The sequence below is a fragment of the Archocentrus centrarchus genome, chromosome 24 (genome assembly GCF_007364275.1).
Source record: "Archocentrus centrarchus isolate MPI-CPG fArcCen1 chromosome 24, fArcCen1, whole genome shotgun sequence".
Classification (NCBI taxonomy): domain Eukaryota; kingdom Metazoa; phylum Chordata; class Actinopteri; order Cichliformes; family Cichlidae; genus Archocentrus; species Archocentrus centrarchus.
Genome location: NC_044369.1, coordinates 21,666,138 through 21,684,073, shown reverse-complemented (window position 1 = coordinate 21,684,073; position 17,936 = coordinate 21,666,138). Strand labels below are relative to the sequence as shown.

General features: G+C 43.3%; 1 protein-coding gene across 1 annotated transcript in view; it reads left to right on the top strand.

Annotated features, from left to right (window-relative positions):
• Positions 1 to 15,717, top strand: part of LOC115774590 (homeobox protein OTX2-like) — a 31,741-nt gene extending 16,024 nt beyond the window's left edge. The window contains exons 4-6 of the mRNA XM_030721945.1: positions 13,352 to 13,405; positions 13,650 to 13,801; positions 14,206 to 15,717. Coding sequence (XP_030577805.1) covers positions 13,352 to 13,405; positions 13,650 to 13,801; positions 14,206 to 14,838 — 839 coding nt within the window. The 3' untranslated portion in view covers positions 14,839 to 15,717. The remainder of the gene's footprint in view (positions 1 to 13,351; positions 13,406 to 13,649; positions 13,802 to 14,205) is intronic.
• Positions 15,718 to 17,936: the final 2,219 nt, after the last annotated feature.

Sequence of the window (17,936 nt, the reverse complement as noted above, 5' to 3'; positions counted from 1 at the left end):
CTGTGAAGATGAGGAGAGGAGAGGAGAGGAGAGGAAGAGAGAGAGGAAGGAGAGGACAGGAGAGGAGAGGCGAGGAGAGGAGAGGAGAGGAAGGAGAGGAGAGGAAGAGTAGACAGATCTCTGCTGGCATGGCTGGGAGCCCCTCAGTGTGTGAGGGTCCTGGGGCCCTTTAGACAGGCGCCAGCCCAGCAGGGAAGCAGAGACAATCACGCAGCACCAGATTCAATGCACAGAGATGGAGGGATGGGAGGAGATGAGGAGTCACAGAGGGGTGGATTGAAGGGGGAGCAGGACAAAGAGGCAGTTTAGAAGGTGGAGGACATGACAAGGAGAAGAGTGGGAAGGGTCCAGGTAGAAATAGAAAGAGTGCAGAGTGAAAGAGCTGAAAAGAGTTGGATAGAGATGGAGAAAATGACAGCGTAGATCAAGAGGAGAAGTAAAAGGAAGAAAGAGCAAGCCGGAGAGAGATAGCATATATTCCCTCTGTAACAGTCTTTATCACACCAGCCCAGATCGTGGCGTATGAACATGATCCAAGTCAACCATCTGCTGAGGCTAGATACCTGGGAGAGCTGGGTATTGAGCTGTCACTCAGGGAGAAGTGCAAAAAAGGAAAGAAAGGAGGGGAGAGAGAGAAACAGAAGAGAAATAAAGACGGGACAGGAGAGAGATGGAGAAGGAGGGAGGGAGGTGTCTGCGCAAGGTAGGAAAAATGAAAGGAGAAGATTTGTGCGGAGTGGAGAGCACCCGTCTTGTTAGAGAAACTTAACGTCAAATAGATGTCCAGCCCTGTCCCGTCTGATCTCCAATAATCCTTTGGTTAATAAGAGGAACAATAAAAATTTATATTTGTTTTTATTTCTCGTCAGCCCACGTCCTACCCGTGCACGTATATCACACACTGCATGGCGAAACACATCCGCTCACTTCACTCCCAATCACGCCAATGATGACAGGATGTTTGTTTGTTTCTGTCACTGTCGCGCACGTATTCACAGATGTCATGTTATAAAGTTCTAAGCACGAAATGGGGCTTTTGCCATTTCAAAACAAATCTACAATTTGTTTATAGTGTGGGGCAAAAATGTGTGTGTGTTGGGGGTGGTTGTGTCCCCATGAACGTAGTCAACTCTATTGGTCGAGAAGATCCCAACACTGGGTTTAGTGCTTGATGAAGCCCATATGCAGGCTGAAGGATATAAAAAAATACCCCCCAAACCAGGGAGAAAAACTGGAAGTCTGTCTGTCAACTTGTTTGTTTTTGTTAATTTGTTCAAGTGTACATTCAATCCCGCAGTATATGCATGGATCTATGCATTTATAGCGTGATTCTCTAGTAGATATAGGGGCGTTTAAAATTAAGGCCGGGAGGGGGGTCAGGAGGCCCAGAGTGGGGGTTAGGAGGGGATTAGCCGAGGCCGGTTGGATCATTTTAAACAGCCGGAGGACCCCCCTTCACCCCTCTGCAGTCTCCTGGACAATAAGGATTAAACTCCTCTTTTCCTCAACTCTGAAAAACGGCAGGGCGACAAAGACACTATTCCTCCTGGGTCCCCTGCTGTGGCTGGGAGCTGAGTTGAGGAGAGGCGGGTGGGTAGGGGAAGAAGTGACGGAGTGAAGGGAAGGATGGGAGGGGAGGGGGGGCAGAAGAGGCAGGGGGCCCATCATAAAATTAATCCTTCACAATGTTACTCTGGGTGCAAAGTGAGATATGAGGGCAGGACATGTCTAATGAAATGCTACAGTCATCTAAGGACGCATTGATAAAGCATATATTAAAACTAATGAAGCCCGCAGTAGTGGCTCTATTAAGCGGATCGAGATAGTGTGCTCTCCTTTGGTGATCTGCATGGAAGATTAATCAGTTCTAAAGACAGGGGGTCCACCTTCGCACAGTTTCCTAGTTTAATGCTCTTGGATTTATGTTGACAAGTATTTAAGTTAACTTACCCATAATCCTAAGAGCTGGACTATTCACTTTCTATCTGTTGTTTAGATTACAGTTTTGCTTACAGATTGGAATCATAGCGAAACAGCTGGCATGGCTCCAGCTGAATGTAACGGAATTCCCCTCAGAGCACTTATAAAGCTCACTAATTAATGTATAACGTCCATAGACTGTATATAAATGGTGGAAATAGCCACCACAATGTCATATGGCTCTTGAAGCCTAAAGCTGAGCATTTCCCCATCCTGATTGCAACTTTTTTGAAACCAGATATCCCCAAGGTGGGATGGATCTAATCTGACTGCACACTCATATATTAGCCACTCTTCTCAATCACAGAGAGGGCCCTGGTTTATTTTTGTTGCCCTTATGGACACTCTGGGAGATCATAATTTGCTAAATGAACATCATGTTGTCTTTAATATGACTTCAGACTAATGATTGAAACTTGTCGGGAAAGTCTTTACCGAGGGCATAAATCAGTTAGTTGTTACAATCTTATTTCTCTAATCTGTACCACCACTTAAGTGTAAAATATTTTTCTGCACTTTTGTATAAAGTTATACAGTTATACAGATGCAACATACGCAACTTAAAGTGATGATTAGCAAGCTTCAGGTGAGTCTTTTTGGCCTATGCCCTATGATAATGTTCTATTTTTACAGTACAGATACATTTCCCAGTGTGCAGCAAGTTAATGCTAATAGATGCCAAAATGTCGAGACATGTTAGATTGATGCAAATCATTAGAGAGAGCTGAGCTATTTCCAGTTTTGTTTTTTTTTTTTCTAAGCTAAGCTGGTTTCCAAAATATCACAGCTATTGATTCAAAATTACCCTGCTGGACACAAAATCCCAGGTGCAATATATCATTTGGTTGGCCCTTTGTGATAAAAAGTGTCCTAAGCTAATAAGTTCAAAGGATAAATCCTGTGTAAAAGCCCAGTATTGAGCACAGTGCGATCATAGCCCGAGGCATGGCGATTAGGAAAGCTTAGATGTCAAAAGAGTCCACCCAAGGACGAACTACTGGGCTCAGTTTGTGCACAGTGCCCTCCGTGTTTGCACTTACAATTACTGTTTCGTCTACTTTAGAGGATGAAGGACAAAAGTAATTCTGTGATGTTGTTGATGCGAGGATCCATTTACTGGTCAACGCCAAGTGAGAGGGACATAAAAGAGAAAGACAAAAGAAACAAAGTCCATGGGGTTTTAATCTGAGATAAAAAAAAAAAGGGAAAAAAAGAGGGGTCATAGAAATGAAAGAGAAAAGGCTGAGGAGGAGGGCAAGCAGTCACAACAGAAACAGGGGGGAGTAAGAGGAGAGAGGAGAGGAGGGCATTTCTTTACAAAAAAGGGGTTTATATTTTGTTACGGATAGGGAAAAAGAGCAGAAAAGAAAAGCCTCTTCTTTCTTGCCTCCTGGATGCAGTGTCAAACCAATCAGTGTCTGTCTGCATTGCTGCTTGTCTCCCAGGCAACCAGCTCACAATGGAGGAGAGCCCTGGGCCGCCACAAACCTCTCACTTCAATCTGCCTCCTCCAGACAGAGGCCTGAAAGCGCGGAGGGCTGCCGGGAGGGACACAGTGCACCTTAATGTATGTTCAACTTCTCATAAAAAAAAGTGCCTGTGTGGTGAGAATTGGATTAACGAGCAAAGTAAAAGGTAAAAAAAAAGGCACTCTTTTGGTAGCTTTAGATCAGTTCATGCTGACTTGGACAGTTAATATCAGTTTTTATTGTTAAAAAGCTGGAATAATGGGCTTAGGATAAATGTCTGGGTGTAGGTAGAGGTATTGTTCTTAAAGATTTTCAGTGCAAGAATGGGGTCTTAGTGTCACGGTGCATTACTAAAGCCAAACACAAACATGGATAAACTGCACGACGATTACAGCGACCAACATCCCTGAGCTGCGGAGTCCGGTGCTAATAAACGTGAGCAACAAGGCCTGATCCTTAAAAACCTTGCCACTCCAAGAAAAAAAAAAATGTCTGTCTTGAATAGACACACCCCTTATCACATTGTTGAGCAAATCCTGTATTAAAGGAAAGGGTTACTCTGCATTATACTCTTGAAGACTTTAGTTAAGCCAGGTGCCCGCTGCCACTTTGCAGCGCGGGCTTCATCGGGCTGAGTAAACCGTCTCGTGGTGGCGATTGGCTGAAGCCCGAAGGGGCCATCTTTTTTCACACGCTTCATCCTCACCACCGCACCAACCCCAACCCCGAACCCCCCCCCCAACACCCCCGGCTAGTGTTTACGTCACCTTCACCTAACAATGGCTGGTTACTGGCAATTAAACAGCATTTTCTGAGGAATCCGCTGCTCTGGTCTAATGGCATTACTGTGGATGATTCAATCCTTGAATAGTCAACAGGATTTTGCCTCTCACCAGGAAAAATACTGCTTCATCGAATACCCGTATTACATAGATTTACCCAAAGCTTATGATTCAAGGTCACAGATTACTGCTTTTTCTAAAGATGGCTGGGGAAAGGAGTGATAGGCCAGGAGAGTGATGACTCAGTGCCTCAAAGCTGGCCGCTGCTTTCACTGGCACACTTTTCCCGAAAGGCTAAACGCAGACTTATCCTTCAACAGATTTGGAGAGATTATTAATTTATGTCAATGCAAACGCTTTTCTTTTGTGCTTCGCTTTTCTGGCTTGAACTTTAATCTTAGATGACGCAACCCCCAGTCACGCACGTACACACAAGTATAGGCTCCACACAAAGATATAGGAGCCAAGCTGCACATTGTGCCCTTTGACCTTCCGTGGGTCGAGTCGAGCCGGGCAGCTCGAGGAACCGGGAAGATTGGCCAAGTCCATTATCTCACAATGAAGGGCTAATTACTGGGCCTGCAAGCCTCAAATCACACGGCAGCAGACTGCCTGTTCTCTGTCCTCCACTCACCCAACATCTTAATTGCTCTTTTATTCTTTCTCTGTTTTACTGTGCCTCTCTCCCCGACTCTCTCCTTCTCTCGCCTCAGCCATTTCACACATAAAAGCAAGATCGAATTGCCCTGCTATGGAAATATTGGGCCTGTGATTAGCCAGGCAGAAGGTTTGGCTGGCCTGTCTCTGTGAGGGAGTGTTGAGCCAGCATGCCCGACGCAAAAAAAAAGAAAAAAAAAAAAAGGGAAACTGCGGTTGTCAGCGGTGAAAGGAAATTCATTTTTTCTATCACTCGCATGCGGAGCAGGTTGAAAGCACGAGGACTGTTATTGTGCTCCAATGGCAATTTGTCAGACTGCTATGTTGGCAAAAAGTTGACAGGAAATCAGCTTGAACAAAATTACAGACAAGTTATTTCAATTTCTTTTAGGCTAAGTTGGTGTTCTGTTATGACATTATTATAAGACAAATTATTTGGCCTCCTGAAGTGTTAATATGTGGACTAAAGTCAGTTAATAAACGGGGGAAAACATGCATGAAACAGGTTGATGCACATGACTGATTATGTTCAGGTATAGTGTTATCTACAATGAGTAATTCACCCAAGACCTTATTAAGTTCTCCCCCTGACCCGTGATTTATTATCTCAGTCACTAAGTAGTTCACTGATAATGGCCACACATAATCATCTAACAAGACAACAGGGGTTTGTTAATGGACTCCATCTAGAGATCCATATACATATGGAAATGAGACCCAGTGGGGGAATTTGCAGGGACCCACTTTGCGCTTCTGCGCCATCTAACAGCTTATTTCAAAATATTTTCTCTACTTAAATCTTAACATGACAAGGAAAATGCATTATGTAAGCGTGTGTTCACTTTGTTATATCGTATCCATAAACTAGCAACACAGCTTCCTTGGGAACCTCGAGCTCTTTCCATGCACTTCAGCTTTTGCTTGGTTATTTTGATAACTCATTCAATGAAAGTCGCCTGCCATTTGACCTTGGTTTTGTCCCAACCGGCGCTTTTTGAAAACTTTGGCGGATATTGAAATGCTCTTTGAGACAAGTTCTCTTTGCAATGTCTCCTCAAGTGCTTTGTCCAAGATGTTGGAAAAGCTGGAGATGGGAGAAAGCCTGTTTTCCCAACAGTGGCAGCAGTGGAGTGGCAGAGCAGTGCAATGATTGGTGGTGACGGCGGTGGTGGTGGTGGGAATCTGGGGACCAAGAGGGGTGCAGGTCGGCTGTTCAAAGCCTGGCTTTTTACATTGTTGGTCAGTTGGGATTAAGGTCCTCTATGCAGCAGAATAGCCCCTCTAATTAAAAAGGATAAGAAGGCAGAAAAATAGCGAGAGGCACGGGAGGAAGCAAAGAGAGAGGGAGAGGGGAGAGCAAATTTGCAGAGAAAAGAAGAAAGAAAAACTGTTTTCAGTGTCACTCCTGCAGCCGGGCCCATCAATTCAGACTGGATTAACTTTACACTCCTCCTCCTTATTCCTTTCTGCCACTCTCTCTCCCCAGTCTCTTTCTGTCGTGCAATTCCGAACTTTGCTCTCCACATGCACTTTAATCTTTTGAATGTATGCATTCAAAGCATTTAGTTGACCTTATAAAAGCTTCATCTGTATATTTCTCGGATGATCTTCCGGGAAAACTTCACATGTTGCAGCTAAGATAATGTAACAGTTTACCGATTAAAGAAAAGAAATAAACCAAAGCCATCGCCAGAAGCAAAAACAAATTACCAGCACTAATTTTAATCTGCTGAAGTCTTGAATTTGTGTGTTAGGTTGAAGTGTGTTTGCTGCTCACTATTTGCCATCATCAGAATGTGAATAGAGAGGCTGTGTGCTCTGCCCCAGATGCTGGCTGTCAGTAGGTGGGCTGTTTGCTGTGGGGATGCCAGGTTGTGTTTTTGTTTGGGCCCTCCCCTGTCCCGCCTGACTCCCTCCCCTCGCCCGGTGGGGGGTCCTGGGCTCCTGGGGCCAGTCCCTGCTGACCAATACCCAGGTATGAGGCCTCTCAGTTTGGCTAACACTATAGCCACAGGCTGTGGGAGGTTAACGAGGTACCAGCAGGCACAAGACATTCAACTCTCCCATGGGGAAACCACAAGTGGTGGATGCATCTTAATGAAGGGCATGAATATGATGTGATATTAACCACAACAACCACGAGGCACTGAAAAATAGTATTATTGTGCTGTGCATGCAATATAAAAACACAGCACTGACACCCAGCTATTAAAGAAGAATCTCAGAAAGTTATTTCACTGGAGTAGTAGGTGTAGCTATATTGGGCCCAGTCACAATAGCATTTAAAAGTGTTAAAATTTGATATTTTATTTATTTAATTGTTGCAACAATTGAATTTTCTCATGTAAATCTGGGTGACTCACGTATCGACTTTAACTTTGGTGAATTCTGGCCAATAAACTGCTGAACAGTGCTGGATGGAGAGCTGGAGGCTCCTCTTACCTCTTCTCTGCCAGACACTAAACAGGTATTGTTTTTAAGACAGTTATGACACAGGAACGGATGCAGAAAAATACAACGTTTGAATGTAGACCGTAAACTCCATGCCCTAGCTATTTCCAAGACTTTTCCCAAATTTTTGAGATTAAACAATGCACAGATCTGAGGAGGTAACCATAAAAAAACTGTTTGTGAGAGCTGACATGTTCAAACTATATGATACACTAGACAAACATTTTCAGGCCAACCTCATTGTCCTGTCATCATCCTGGCTAGTAAGTCCACTATTAATCAAACTAGGAAGCTTGGAGAGCTTCTGCTCTCTTTTTTGATGTTTCTTTACTAAAATGAATGATGCTAAGAATAAATTTCAGAGTGAAGTTAATTGACATTCAAAGCAAAATATAGAGAAACTTGGAGAGTTGTTGAAGCTATGTTAGCAATTAGCTTTTTTCAGCAACAGTAGTTGCAGTAGTCCCACCTACTGAGGTTTGCAGACATGTGACCTGCACCACATTAACTTGTCTGCCATTTTGGATGTGTGACAATCATGGTAACGGTGTAGGGTCAAGTGAATAAAGCCCCAGTCACACAGGCCTAGAGACTGGTTTGCCACCATCTGTCAACCACTGGTCATGTGTATTCCCTGACCGGCTGGCAAGTGGTTGTTGGAGGTTGATGGCCGCTGCTAGGAAACCGATTGCTAAAGTCCCAGTCACATAGGCCTAGCGACTGATCAGTGAGTCACTGGCAACTACCTGTCCCTAGGTAAAAATGTGTAATTTGCATGAAAGACATTAACCTGTCTTCAAACATTTGCTAACTACTAGTCGAATGGTACAAAAACTTGAAAAAAATGCAACACAAACCGGAAACGGAAGACTGTTTGTCTTCAAAGCAAAAGTTGCATCTTTTATAACATGTTGCCTGCAGCACTGAGGCAAAACTTTTGCTTTGGCAGGTGAATGGTTTCCGTCTCTGGTTTGCGTTGCACAAATTTTACTGCCACTCAGCTTGTAGTTGGCGAGTGTTTGCAGACAAGTCAGCATCTTCCATGCAAACTACAGGCAACCTCGGCAACCTGCTGCTGACCAAAACAATCACAGGGAGGTTTTTGATTCAGCGCCCTCTTTGCAACCAGTTCCACTTGGCAACAGCCACCAACCTTCAGAAAACCACTTGCCAACCAGTTGGGGAATACACATATTTCCCTCCCAACCAATATGGCAGACAACTCTGGTGCAATGTGCGTATGATATCACACAAGAAACGTCTATATGCATTTTTTTTTTCTTCCAGTGTGACAGGACTTTTGAGTTGCTGGAAAACAGCTGCCTCAGACAGGCCAAGAAGGTCTTTGTCTTTGTTATTCAGCTGCTCCCCAAAGCTCTTCTGTTAATACAGTATTCAATATTTAGGGACGCTCAGTTTGTTGTCTTGTAATCATCAATAGATGTATGGCTTTCTTCCACAATGCCTATCAATAAATTTATTATTGTTAGGTGCAGATGGCAAAAAAAAAAATGAAAAAAAAAAATCATGATAATGTCCAATACAGTTCTGCCTGTCAGTGTGTAACAGATGGGTTTGGCAGAGTGGGCCAAGTCATTGATTTGACCTTGATTTAGGCCTAGACCGCTGAAGTGAGAGGTTGGGAGGCTAATAAAGATCAAAAATAATATGCCATGAACTAATACTGTACACAGATCCAGTATGCAGTGTTTACATTGTAGAAATTGTATATGTAGCTTATGGCCTATGAATTAAGAGAACAAGCTCTTTTATTAGATTATGATTTTTCCCCCCTCATTTTTTTTTCCTTTTAAATATTTGAGGTCTGTCACCATGTTCTAAAGGGAGCACACAAACGGCTGCTGGAAGAGAGAGGAGGCAGCACACCGTACTTCCCTCATGCCAGCATTATCCAGTACTCTGAGAGAGAGCAGCGTTTCAGTCCCACGATTCTTAGCCTTCAATTCGTCTCCCTAACAGCAGGAGAAACCGTGACTGCGTCGATTCGCCGGGAGACAGGGGAGGGCATATTGCCACAGACATTAACAAGCGACTTCACCTTTTAACAACCACGGCTCCGTTTAGCTGAAACGCTCCCCAGGGCTGTTAGATATTTTCCGATGAATTATATATCAGAGCTGAAGATGAAAGGACTCCGCGTGAGCCAAGAACATCGCTGTGGGACGACAAGGAGACCAGATATTTAAGCCCGGTTAGGCTGTTTGTTTTAGAGCGCATCGTTGAGGGAAAATGGGAAAACTCCGCGGCCTGCAGTGAAACACTGTAGAATGGATTTTAAAAATCCAGAAATGACTAAAGTAGGCACATAAAAAAAAAAATCAGTTTTATTAATTTTTTTAAGCTTTTATGCAAGAAATTGATATGAATGATGCTGAGATTTGCTGTAGCTGCACATAGAGTCCAGGCCTTATTGATTCAGGCTTGTCTAACAACCCAGCAGCCTCACAGTCTGTTCATCTGGCACATAGACTCCTAATTAGTTGTCTAACCTGCTGCTTGTTTGGGAGCATCAATCAAAGCCATCATTTAGGGATGTGGAGGCCAAAGTTTCGTCAGAACCGGATGATTTTTTTTTTTTTTTAATCCAAACTAAACTGGGATCCGAGATTAAACCAGAGCACAACAGATGAGCGAAAAGAAAACACAGAGGGATTAGCTTTACTGTTAATCTAATCCCGAAATGCAACCTGCACCCCACACCTTATACCCAGTTTTTGGGGTATAGTGGGTAGGGGTGCAGCACACTGTTTTGTTTTTTCTTCATATCTCCTTCACGGAGTTGGCACAGAATCAAACATTAAAGATCTCCAATAAGTTTTTTTTTTTTTAACTCATTCCAGAGCTTCAATAAAAATGTGCTTGCACATCTTATTTTGTCTTCTGGCTACTTGTCATATTGTCTGCTTACACCATTATAGCACAGATCATTGATTGTAATATTATTTGATAGTCACAGTCCTGATGGGCTTTTTGCTGCAACACATCGTGGCCCATAAATACCATGCCATAGTTACATGTGTCAAAATATATAAGTAATTACCTTACTTTTAAAATCATTTTCCCAAGGCACCTCAGCCACCAACAGGCCACTTTTCTTCAGCTGCATCCTTTGATACCTCTGCCTATCATGGTTTCTCTCATTTTCATTGGCTGATAAAATTCTTCTCCCCCTCCTTCTCTTCCTTTCTCTCTATCACACACACACTCTTTCTTACCCCATAAATACGAGCATCTCTTGGTATTAGCCACATCCAAAGGTTATCCGCAGGCACACAAATCCTTGACAGGCCTATGACCCAAAAACCAAGCGTCTAAATACTGAAGTAAGTGGCTCATTTAACTTCCACTGTTAATTTAAATCGATTTTTTTTTTAATTGACAATTAAAGCCACTGGGAGCTGCTCGCGATGAAGATAGCCTACAGGTAGATAATTGAGGAGGCGTGTTTAGGAGGAAACTTTTTTTTTTTTCCCTCTCTTGCCTCTGCCGGCTGCACGCCCGAAACAAACGGGCAGTGAGCCGAGGAATAGCAGGACAGTGGACCAATCCACAATTTGTGGACGTTTCAGTAGAAGCTTTGGGTGGAATTAAGCTTGTAGAAAGGAGGGTAAACATACCTAAATCGCGTTGTAGGTTGATATTTTTTTTTCATATATTATGTTTGGTGCTATTATTAGGCCTATTGGGAAGGGGGAGTGGGGGTGAGGGTGTAATTTATTGAGCTAATTTTCAAAATAACTGCAACCTGTCTGATTCAGAGACAAGAGATTAATCTCTTTAATCTCTGGTCTGATTTATTCTAAAACTTTAGTTTAAAATTGGGGCGTTTCTGCCACTTAAAAAAATATCTTTAAAGTCTTGTTAAAAAATATAATAATAATAATAATAATAATAATAATAATAATAATAATAATAATAATAATAATAATAATAATAATAATAGATGCCCACATGAGCGTGCATTTGTAGGTTTGGGAAAGTGAGTTGTGGGGTTGGTTGTGATGGGGTTTGGGGGTGATGGGGGAGTTGGGGGGCGGTTGTCTGGCAGTCAGCTGGTCTGATAAATACAATGCCAGTCTTTGTTTTATTTTCGTGACGCAGAAAATTAAGGAGGCCTGAATGCGGAGTCGTGCCTGGCGTCCTGTAATCAGGCCAGCGCGTGCCGTCCGGATTATCTCGTTAATTTCTTACAGAAGGGAGAAGAAGAGGGGGAAAAAAATTCTAGCAGCCAATAATAATTAAATAGTCGGGCAGGGTATTTATTATCGAACGGGGTTGAAATAAAGTGACAGATTGAGCATAGGAGTGGCCGTTATGTTAGCTGTATAAAAACGAGGGGGTCCGGGTGAGGAGAGAGAAGCGCCCTGGGGGTCCTGGAAAACTTATTCTACAGGTAGGTGTAAGTGGAAACGTTACGAGAGGCCTCAGATGGCTGCATGTATGTGGAAGTTGGTGTAATCTATTACCAAATGATAAATAAAATATTTAGGTGCGGTTATCACCTTATCAAGCAGTGTGCTTTTAATAGGCTCACAACTGATTAATCCTTTAACTAAAACTTTCATTTAATGTGAAATACACCACAGCTCCCAGGATCTTGAAACATTTGCTTGTTTTGCAGGTTGAAATACTCAAATAATTTATATTGTATATGCCTACAAAATGATATATAATCTCATATAATTATGAGACATATAATGGTGAGACATCTTCATAAACTGACACCAGAATATTGCTATAAATTGTAATTTGATTATATTGTTTTGTTTTGTTCGATTTTATTTATTTATTTATTATTTTTATTTTATTTGTGTGAGTTGTTTGAATAGATGTACTTTTAAAGGAAGTCAGCAGACCTTGTTTTTGAAAACCCAGTAGGGCATAAAATAACATTTCAATGCAGGGCTAAAATGTTCATTTTTCTTGTAAAGTTTACCTCCCCCAAAATCAGTAGAGATAAACAGAGAGGGCTATCCCTTTGTTTGTTTAGATTAGGTGCTCCTCTCTAATCAACACGTTTCGATAGTCTCACCTTCTAAATCTAATTACCGGGAGCGATTCATTGAGGAAGGAGAGGGGGGGGGGGGGGGGGGGGGGAATCACTCCGAGGAGGTAGCGTCAACCTTCACTTTGGGGGTGATGTCTCCATGTTTCAAAATTATTTGCCGAAGTTGCCCTTCGTATTTGAATTTCGTTACATTTGAATGTACAGGAGTTTTAATGGAATCGAACAAAAGGCCCTGGTATAAAGAAATAAAGATGCTCGGTTGTATTTGAATGAGCTGCTCAGTTTGCAGCGCTGGCTTCTTTGTTTGTTTCCTAAAGGCTTTTGTTATCAGCATTACTTATCGGTCAGCACTGGGCTTTGTTTCTGCAAATGTCCCCCAATCAGCTGTCTATTTAGATTCGCCCAACCTGTGGGTATATGCTAATTGTGAGCCCGGTTGGGGCCCAGTGTGTGCGCGCATTTTAACGACAATGTTTTGTTTTCGGTGGGTACTAGTAGAGGAGGAGCGGAGTGTGTTTCGGGGGTGGTGAGTCGGAGGGATGGGGGTAAGGGGCGGGGTTATAGTAGCAGAGTGTGTGTGAGGAGAGGGGAGGCATTGTGGGGGGGTTGATGGCGTAAACGCCTGTCAGCCAGACAGAGCATCTTCAGTCTGGTACGGACAGCTGGGGGTCTCCACTTGGCTTTAAGAGCCCTGCGAGTTTAGAGGACGCCCACTTCTTTAAACCCGGATCTGTGCGCAAGGAGCGCGTAAAAATCGGCGGACTGATCTAAAACAAAGTCGTTTTAAAAGAGAGAGAGCAAACTTCAGGTTCACCTGGAGGACTTGACTCAGTAAACAGAGACGCGAGCGGATTAAAAAACACACGCACACTGACAGAAAACTCTTCTGAGATATTTTTCTTATTGCTTTTCGTTGGTGCTCCTTTGCCCGGCACTCAGCATGATGTCCTATTTGAAGCAACCGCCCTACACGATGAACGGACTGAGCTTATCTACCTCAGGAGTGGACCTGCTGCATCCTTCAGTGGGATACCAAGGTAATCTACCGATAGAAAAGCCTCTCTTTCAATGTGCCCAGCAGGTTTAAACATTTAACTGAATGTTGAGTTCTCGCAATTAATTTCGAAAATAGTGATATCTGTATTTAATGTTCAGGTGATAATATATAATAGGCTACAAAGTCACATATTTCTCAACTGTCTGGAATTAAGAGAGAAGTTTCTATCTGAATTTAAATTATGCCAAACGGGACACTAACCGCTGTTTTTGTCTTCTTATCAGCAACCCCTCGCAAACAGAGAAGGGAGAGGACGACCTTCACTCGGGCCCAGCTCGACGTGTTGGAGAATCTGTTCGCCAAGACTCGGTACCCGGACATCTTCATGAGAGAGGAGGTGGCCTTAAAGATCAACCTGCCTGAATCCAGAGTGCAAGTAAGTCACCAGCATGACTACCTTGATGGCTAATAATATGAGCCTGCTTAAGGAGGTCGATATTTGGTAATTGTGTCACTGAAAGGTGAGACGGAGAGGTTGACAGCAACCCCTTTGAGACTGTGTTATCCCTTCCTCGTTTATTCCCACTGGAAATGTGCCCAGTCATAATTCTAACATCTATATTTTTCCAACTTACGATTTAATTGTTCCCCAAACAAAATATAGGCCATACAGGAAGTGAGATAATAAGGAAAGCAGCTCAGGAATCCCCTTTTTACATTCACCCCATTGCACTTTACTGTTCGGTATTTTAATGTATGAATTATTTGTATACGGATGAAGTGTGCATTTTTTAAAAAGAAAATTATACCTAAAATAATGAAAGCGACATTTCCTTCCAGGTGTGGTTTAAAAACCGACGAGCCAAACATCGCCAGCAGGCCCAGCAAACCCAGACTGGAGTGCAGAACAAGGCTGTCAGCAGGCCGGTGAAAAAGAAAAGCTCACCGGTCAGAGAGGCCAGCTCAGAGCGCGGAGCCAGCGGCCAGTTTACGCCGCCTTCGAGCACTTCAGTCCCGTCTGTGAGCAGCAGCGCAGCGCCTGTGTCTATCTGGAGCCCGGCTTCCATCTCCCCGCTCTCCGACCCGCTGTCTACCTCCTCCTCCTCCTCCTCATGCATGCAGCGCTCATATCCCATGACCTACACCCAGGCAACGGGCTACAACCAGGGTTACACTGGCTCCTCGTCCTACTTCACGGGAATGGACTGCAGCTCGTACCTTTCGCCCATGCACCACCAGCTTTCCGCCGCAGGCTCCGCCATGAGCCCCATGAGCAGCAACGGGGTGTCTAGCCACCTGAGCCCGGCGTCCTCTCTCTCCTCATCGGCGTATGGACCGGCGGGGCTCGGGTTCAGCGGCTCTGCAGACTGCCTGGACTACAAGGACCAAACGGCGTCTTCGTGGAAGCTCAATTTCAACGCGGACTGTCTGGATTACAAAGACCAATCAGCGTGGAAATTCCAAGTGTTGTGAGGGGTACAAAATAAAGGGACAGTTGCCATTAACTGCGGACTGTACAGACAAATTAAAGCCCAAGGTTTGGAGAGGCAAGTGCGGCGTTTATCCCCTCCACCACCACGACCACAGGCCCTAACTTCTACCTCGGGCAAAGCATAAATCAAGACTGTCAGGCGCTTGTCTCACTTGTTGGGTTAACTTATTGAATATACACTGACTTCTTAACTTTGATCAAGGAAACGGAACAAATTTGTTGACCAAAAGAAAAAAAAAAAGGGATCAAGAGAGCGAAAGATCCAAAGCCCAACTTGGTTGAGTTTGAGGGATAGGTCAGGTTTTCTCCTAAGCTCCTTAAAGACTCCCCCCTTGTCTTCTTCTTCTTCTTTTTTAATTTCATTGGCACGCTGAAGGGCCCCTTTGATCAAAGCGTTGCGCAGAAGGGTGTGTGCTTGTGTTGTAAAGAGCGCGTGTGTGTAATGTGCGTGAGAGCAGCTCTAACGAGAACCTGGATGCACTATTTAATTTAAGAGAAAATATGTTGAAGACTATAGTTATGAGACAATCAGTCCAATTCCGTGTGAGCATAATTACCCCTTATATGTTTATGATTTATTTCCCCCGTTGTATTAGTTTTTTTTGTTTTGTTTTTTGTAATTTAAGTTGTGAATCGTTTTTTGTACTACCTGTATGCAATTGTGCTTTGCGCAACACGAGCGCCAAGAGCCAGCTGTGAATTTGATAGTTTTTAATGTCTCGGGTGTTGATAAATTATTATAAGGACATATTAGTTGAATTAAACAGGGAGTGCAGGATGAATGAAGCCAGCAGTGAGTTCAGTGGAGCTGTAAAGTGCGGTGAGGAAGCAACAAACACACTAAATCCCAATAAAAACAACTTGACCTAACCCATCTCGACTGAATGTGTACATCCATCTGACCAGTTTCTTGTGTTTATTGCTGTTTTATCACGTTTCAGCGCACAACAGTACCCCCCCCCCCCCCCCCCCCCCCCCCCCACACACACACACACACACACTCTGTTTATTCACTTCAGACATAAATCGTGTCCTATCTTGAACGCCATGAATTGCAGTTAATCATCTGGACTGCAATTCTTTTTGTCATTGCTACACACAGCTGCCTACAAAGTTCACCATTTCTGTCACAACTACTGAGAGGAATTTGAATTATGACAGAGCTATGTTAATCCCGGGTAATCCAACACTTTCATTGACGGCTTTGGTTCAGGGTGCGCACCACTTGCCCGTTCACATGGAGAAATGTGAAATGAGCTGTGCTGCTCAGGAGACCATGGGCAAACATACGAATAAGCAGAGGTTATGAGCAAAATGCTAACAGAGAGGCACAGAGAGGACCGCTAAACATCAGTTTGGTTAGGCGGTAAACCTTCATGTGTGTGATCATCCAGTGCAAAAAAAAAAAAAGTCCCTTTCCTTAGAAAAGAAGGGAAAGTTTTTTTCCTTCAGAATACGGTATAGGCCCATACAGATTTTTTTTTTTTGATTGTTTTTATTCCACCAACACTGAGGTACAGTATAGCGCACATATGACTAATTTCAAAATCACATTAACCCCCAAACGCTCCTATTCTTTCTGTGGTCCCCGATGAAGTATTCACGATAATACAATCAATCCACCACAGCCAGCAACGCATGCAGGTGCTACGATTGTTCCTGTAGGACATTTGGGTTTGTGTATAGTGGACATAAACCTACAGGCAGCCGCTTTGGGGTTTCAGACAGAGAGATTCGTGCATGGATTAAATCGTAGGAATGCTGGTGCTACTGCTCTAATTAGGATGTGACAGGAGACGTCAGACGCGTCACAGAAATCTGGTGTGACTTTTTGCTGCCATTGAAGGGTTTTGTATTATCTAGTTGACCCCCAATTAGCACTAATTGACACGCCATTATCTTTCCACAGACAAACAAATATGACTGCAGCTTTTTTTGGGGCGCACTAGACTGCGATAACAACGATTCTCTAGTTATTTATTTTAAATATCTGTAACACTTTAAGGCTTCTATGTTTTAATCAGATAATTTGCAATTACAATAAATAAATAAAAAATCTGAAATTAGCACAGGCTCAAAAACCTAAACGAAGGCAAGATTAATAAGACAAATAATACATATTTAAAACAAAGTAAAAAAAAAAAAAAAGAGAGAGAGAGAGGAGGAAGAATAAAATGATTCACCTGAATAGGCCCAAATCATTATACAAGCTATACTGACTATAATCTATGGAGAAAAATCCTCAAACTGTGGTCTCAGTATAATGAAATCCATGTACCCATAAAGCACTGAGGTCCGATTATTCCTGACCAGTTCTCCGATTAAAAAACTAATTTGTATAAAAACCTCTTCCTAATAAACTGCAGTTTAAAGCTGTATTTTATCCGTCACAGCAGTGTACAACATATTCAAAACTCCAACAGGTTTCATAATAAACGTCAGCAAAGAGCAGTAAGTCAGTCGTCCTGCAGCAGGGGGGCCAAAGGGGGACCCCGAGTATCCATTCGGTTTTAATTACGCACAAGCGGCACTGAAGAGCACATATGGGCCCGGCAGACGCGCTTCATTAATCCTCTCATCGCATTTGAGGATGTTTAACAATAAAAAGGAGCCTCTTCTTGGCAGAGGAGACCGCACATTTTGTCGACCGTCGCCCCGAGGCAGGGCTTTCCTCAAGCGGCACCAGTTCATCTCGGCCAGGGATTTCCGGGTTTCCCCCCTGGCGGAGAGGAGATCCGAGCGGAGGTGCGTCTCCATCCTGCTTTACAGCGGCGGCGGAACATGCTCACGAATAACAATCAACTCCTGTTTTACTTGTGACAAAACGTAACGAGAGAAACTCACCAAAGTAGCCTGAAGTGTCACAACAGAAATACATTAAAAAATACCGGCTTATTTAACTCAGCTACAGGTTCTGCACAAAAAATATTTGGGTTTAACTGGGTATCAAATAAATCTCACATGGGAAAAAAAGTTCAAATTTCATTAGCTTTCAGAGACGCTGACGTCCTTATAGACTTTACTATGATTTTGAATTTTTAATGGACCAATAATATAATCTGTTTTGCTCTATAACCTA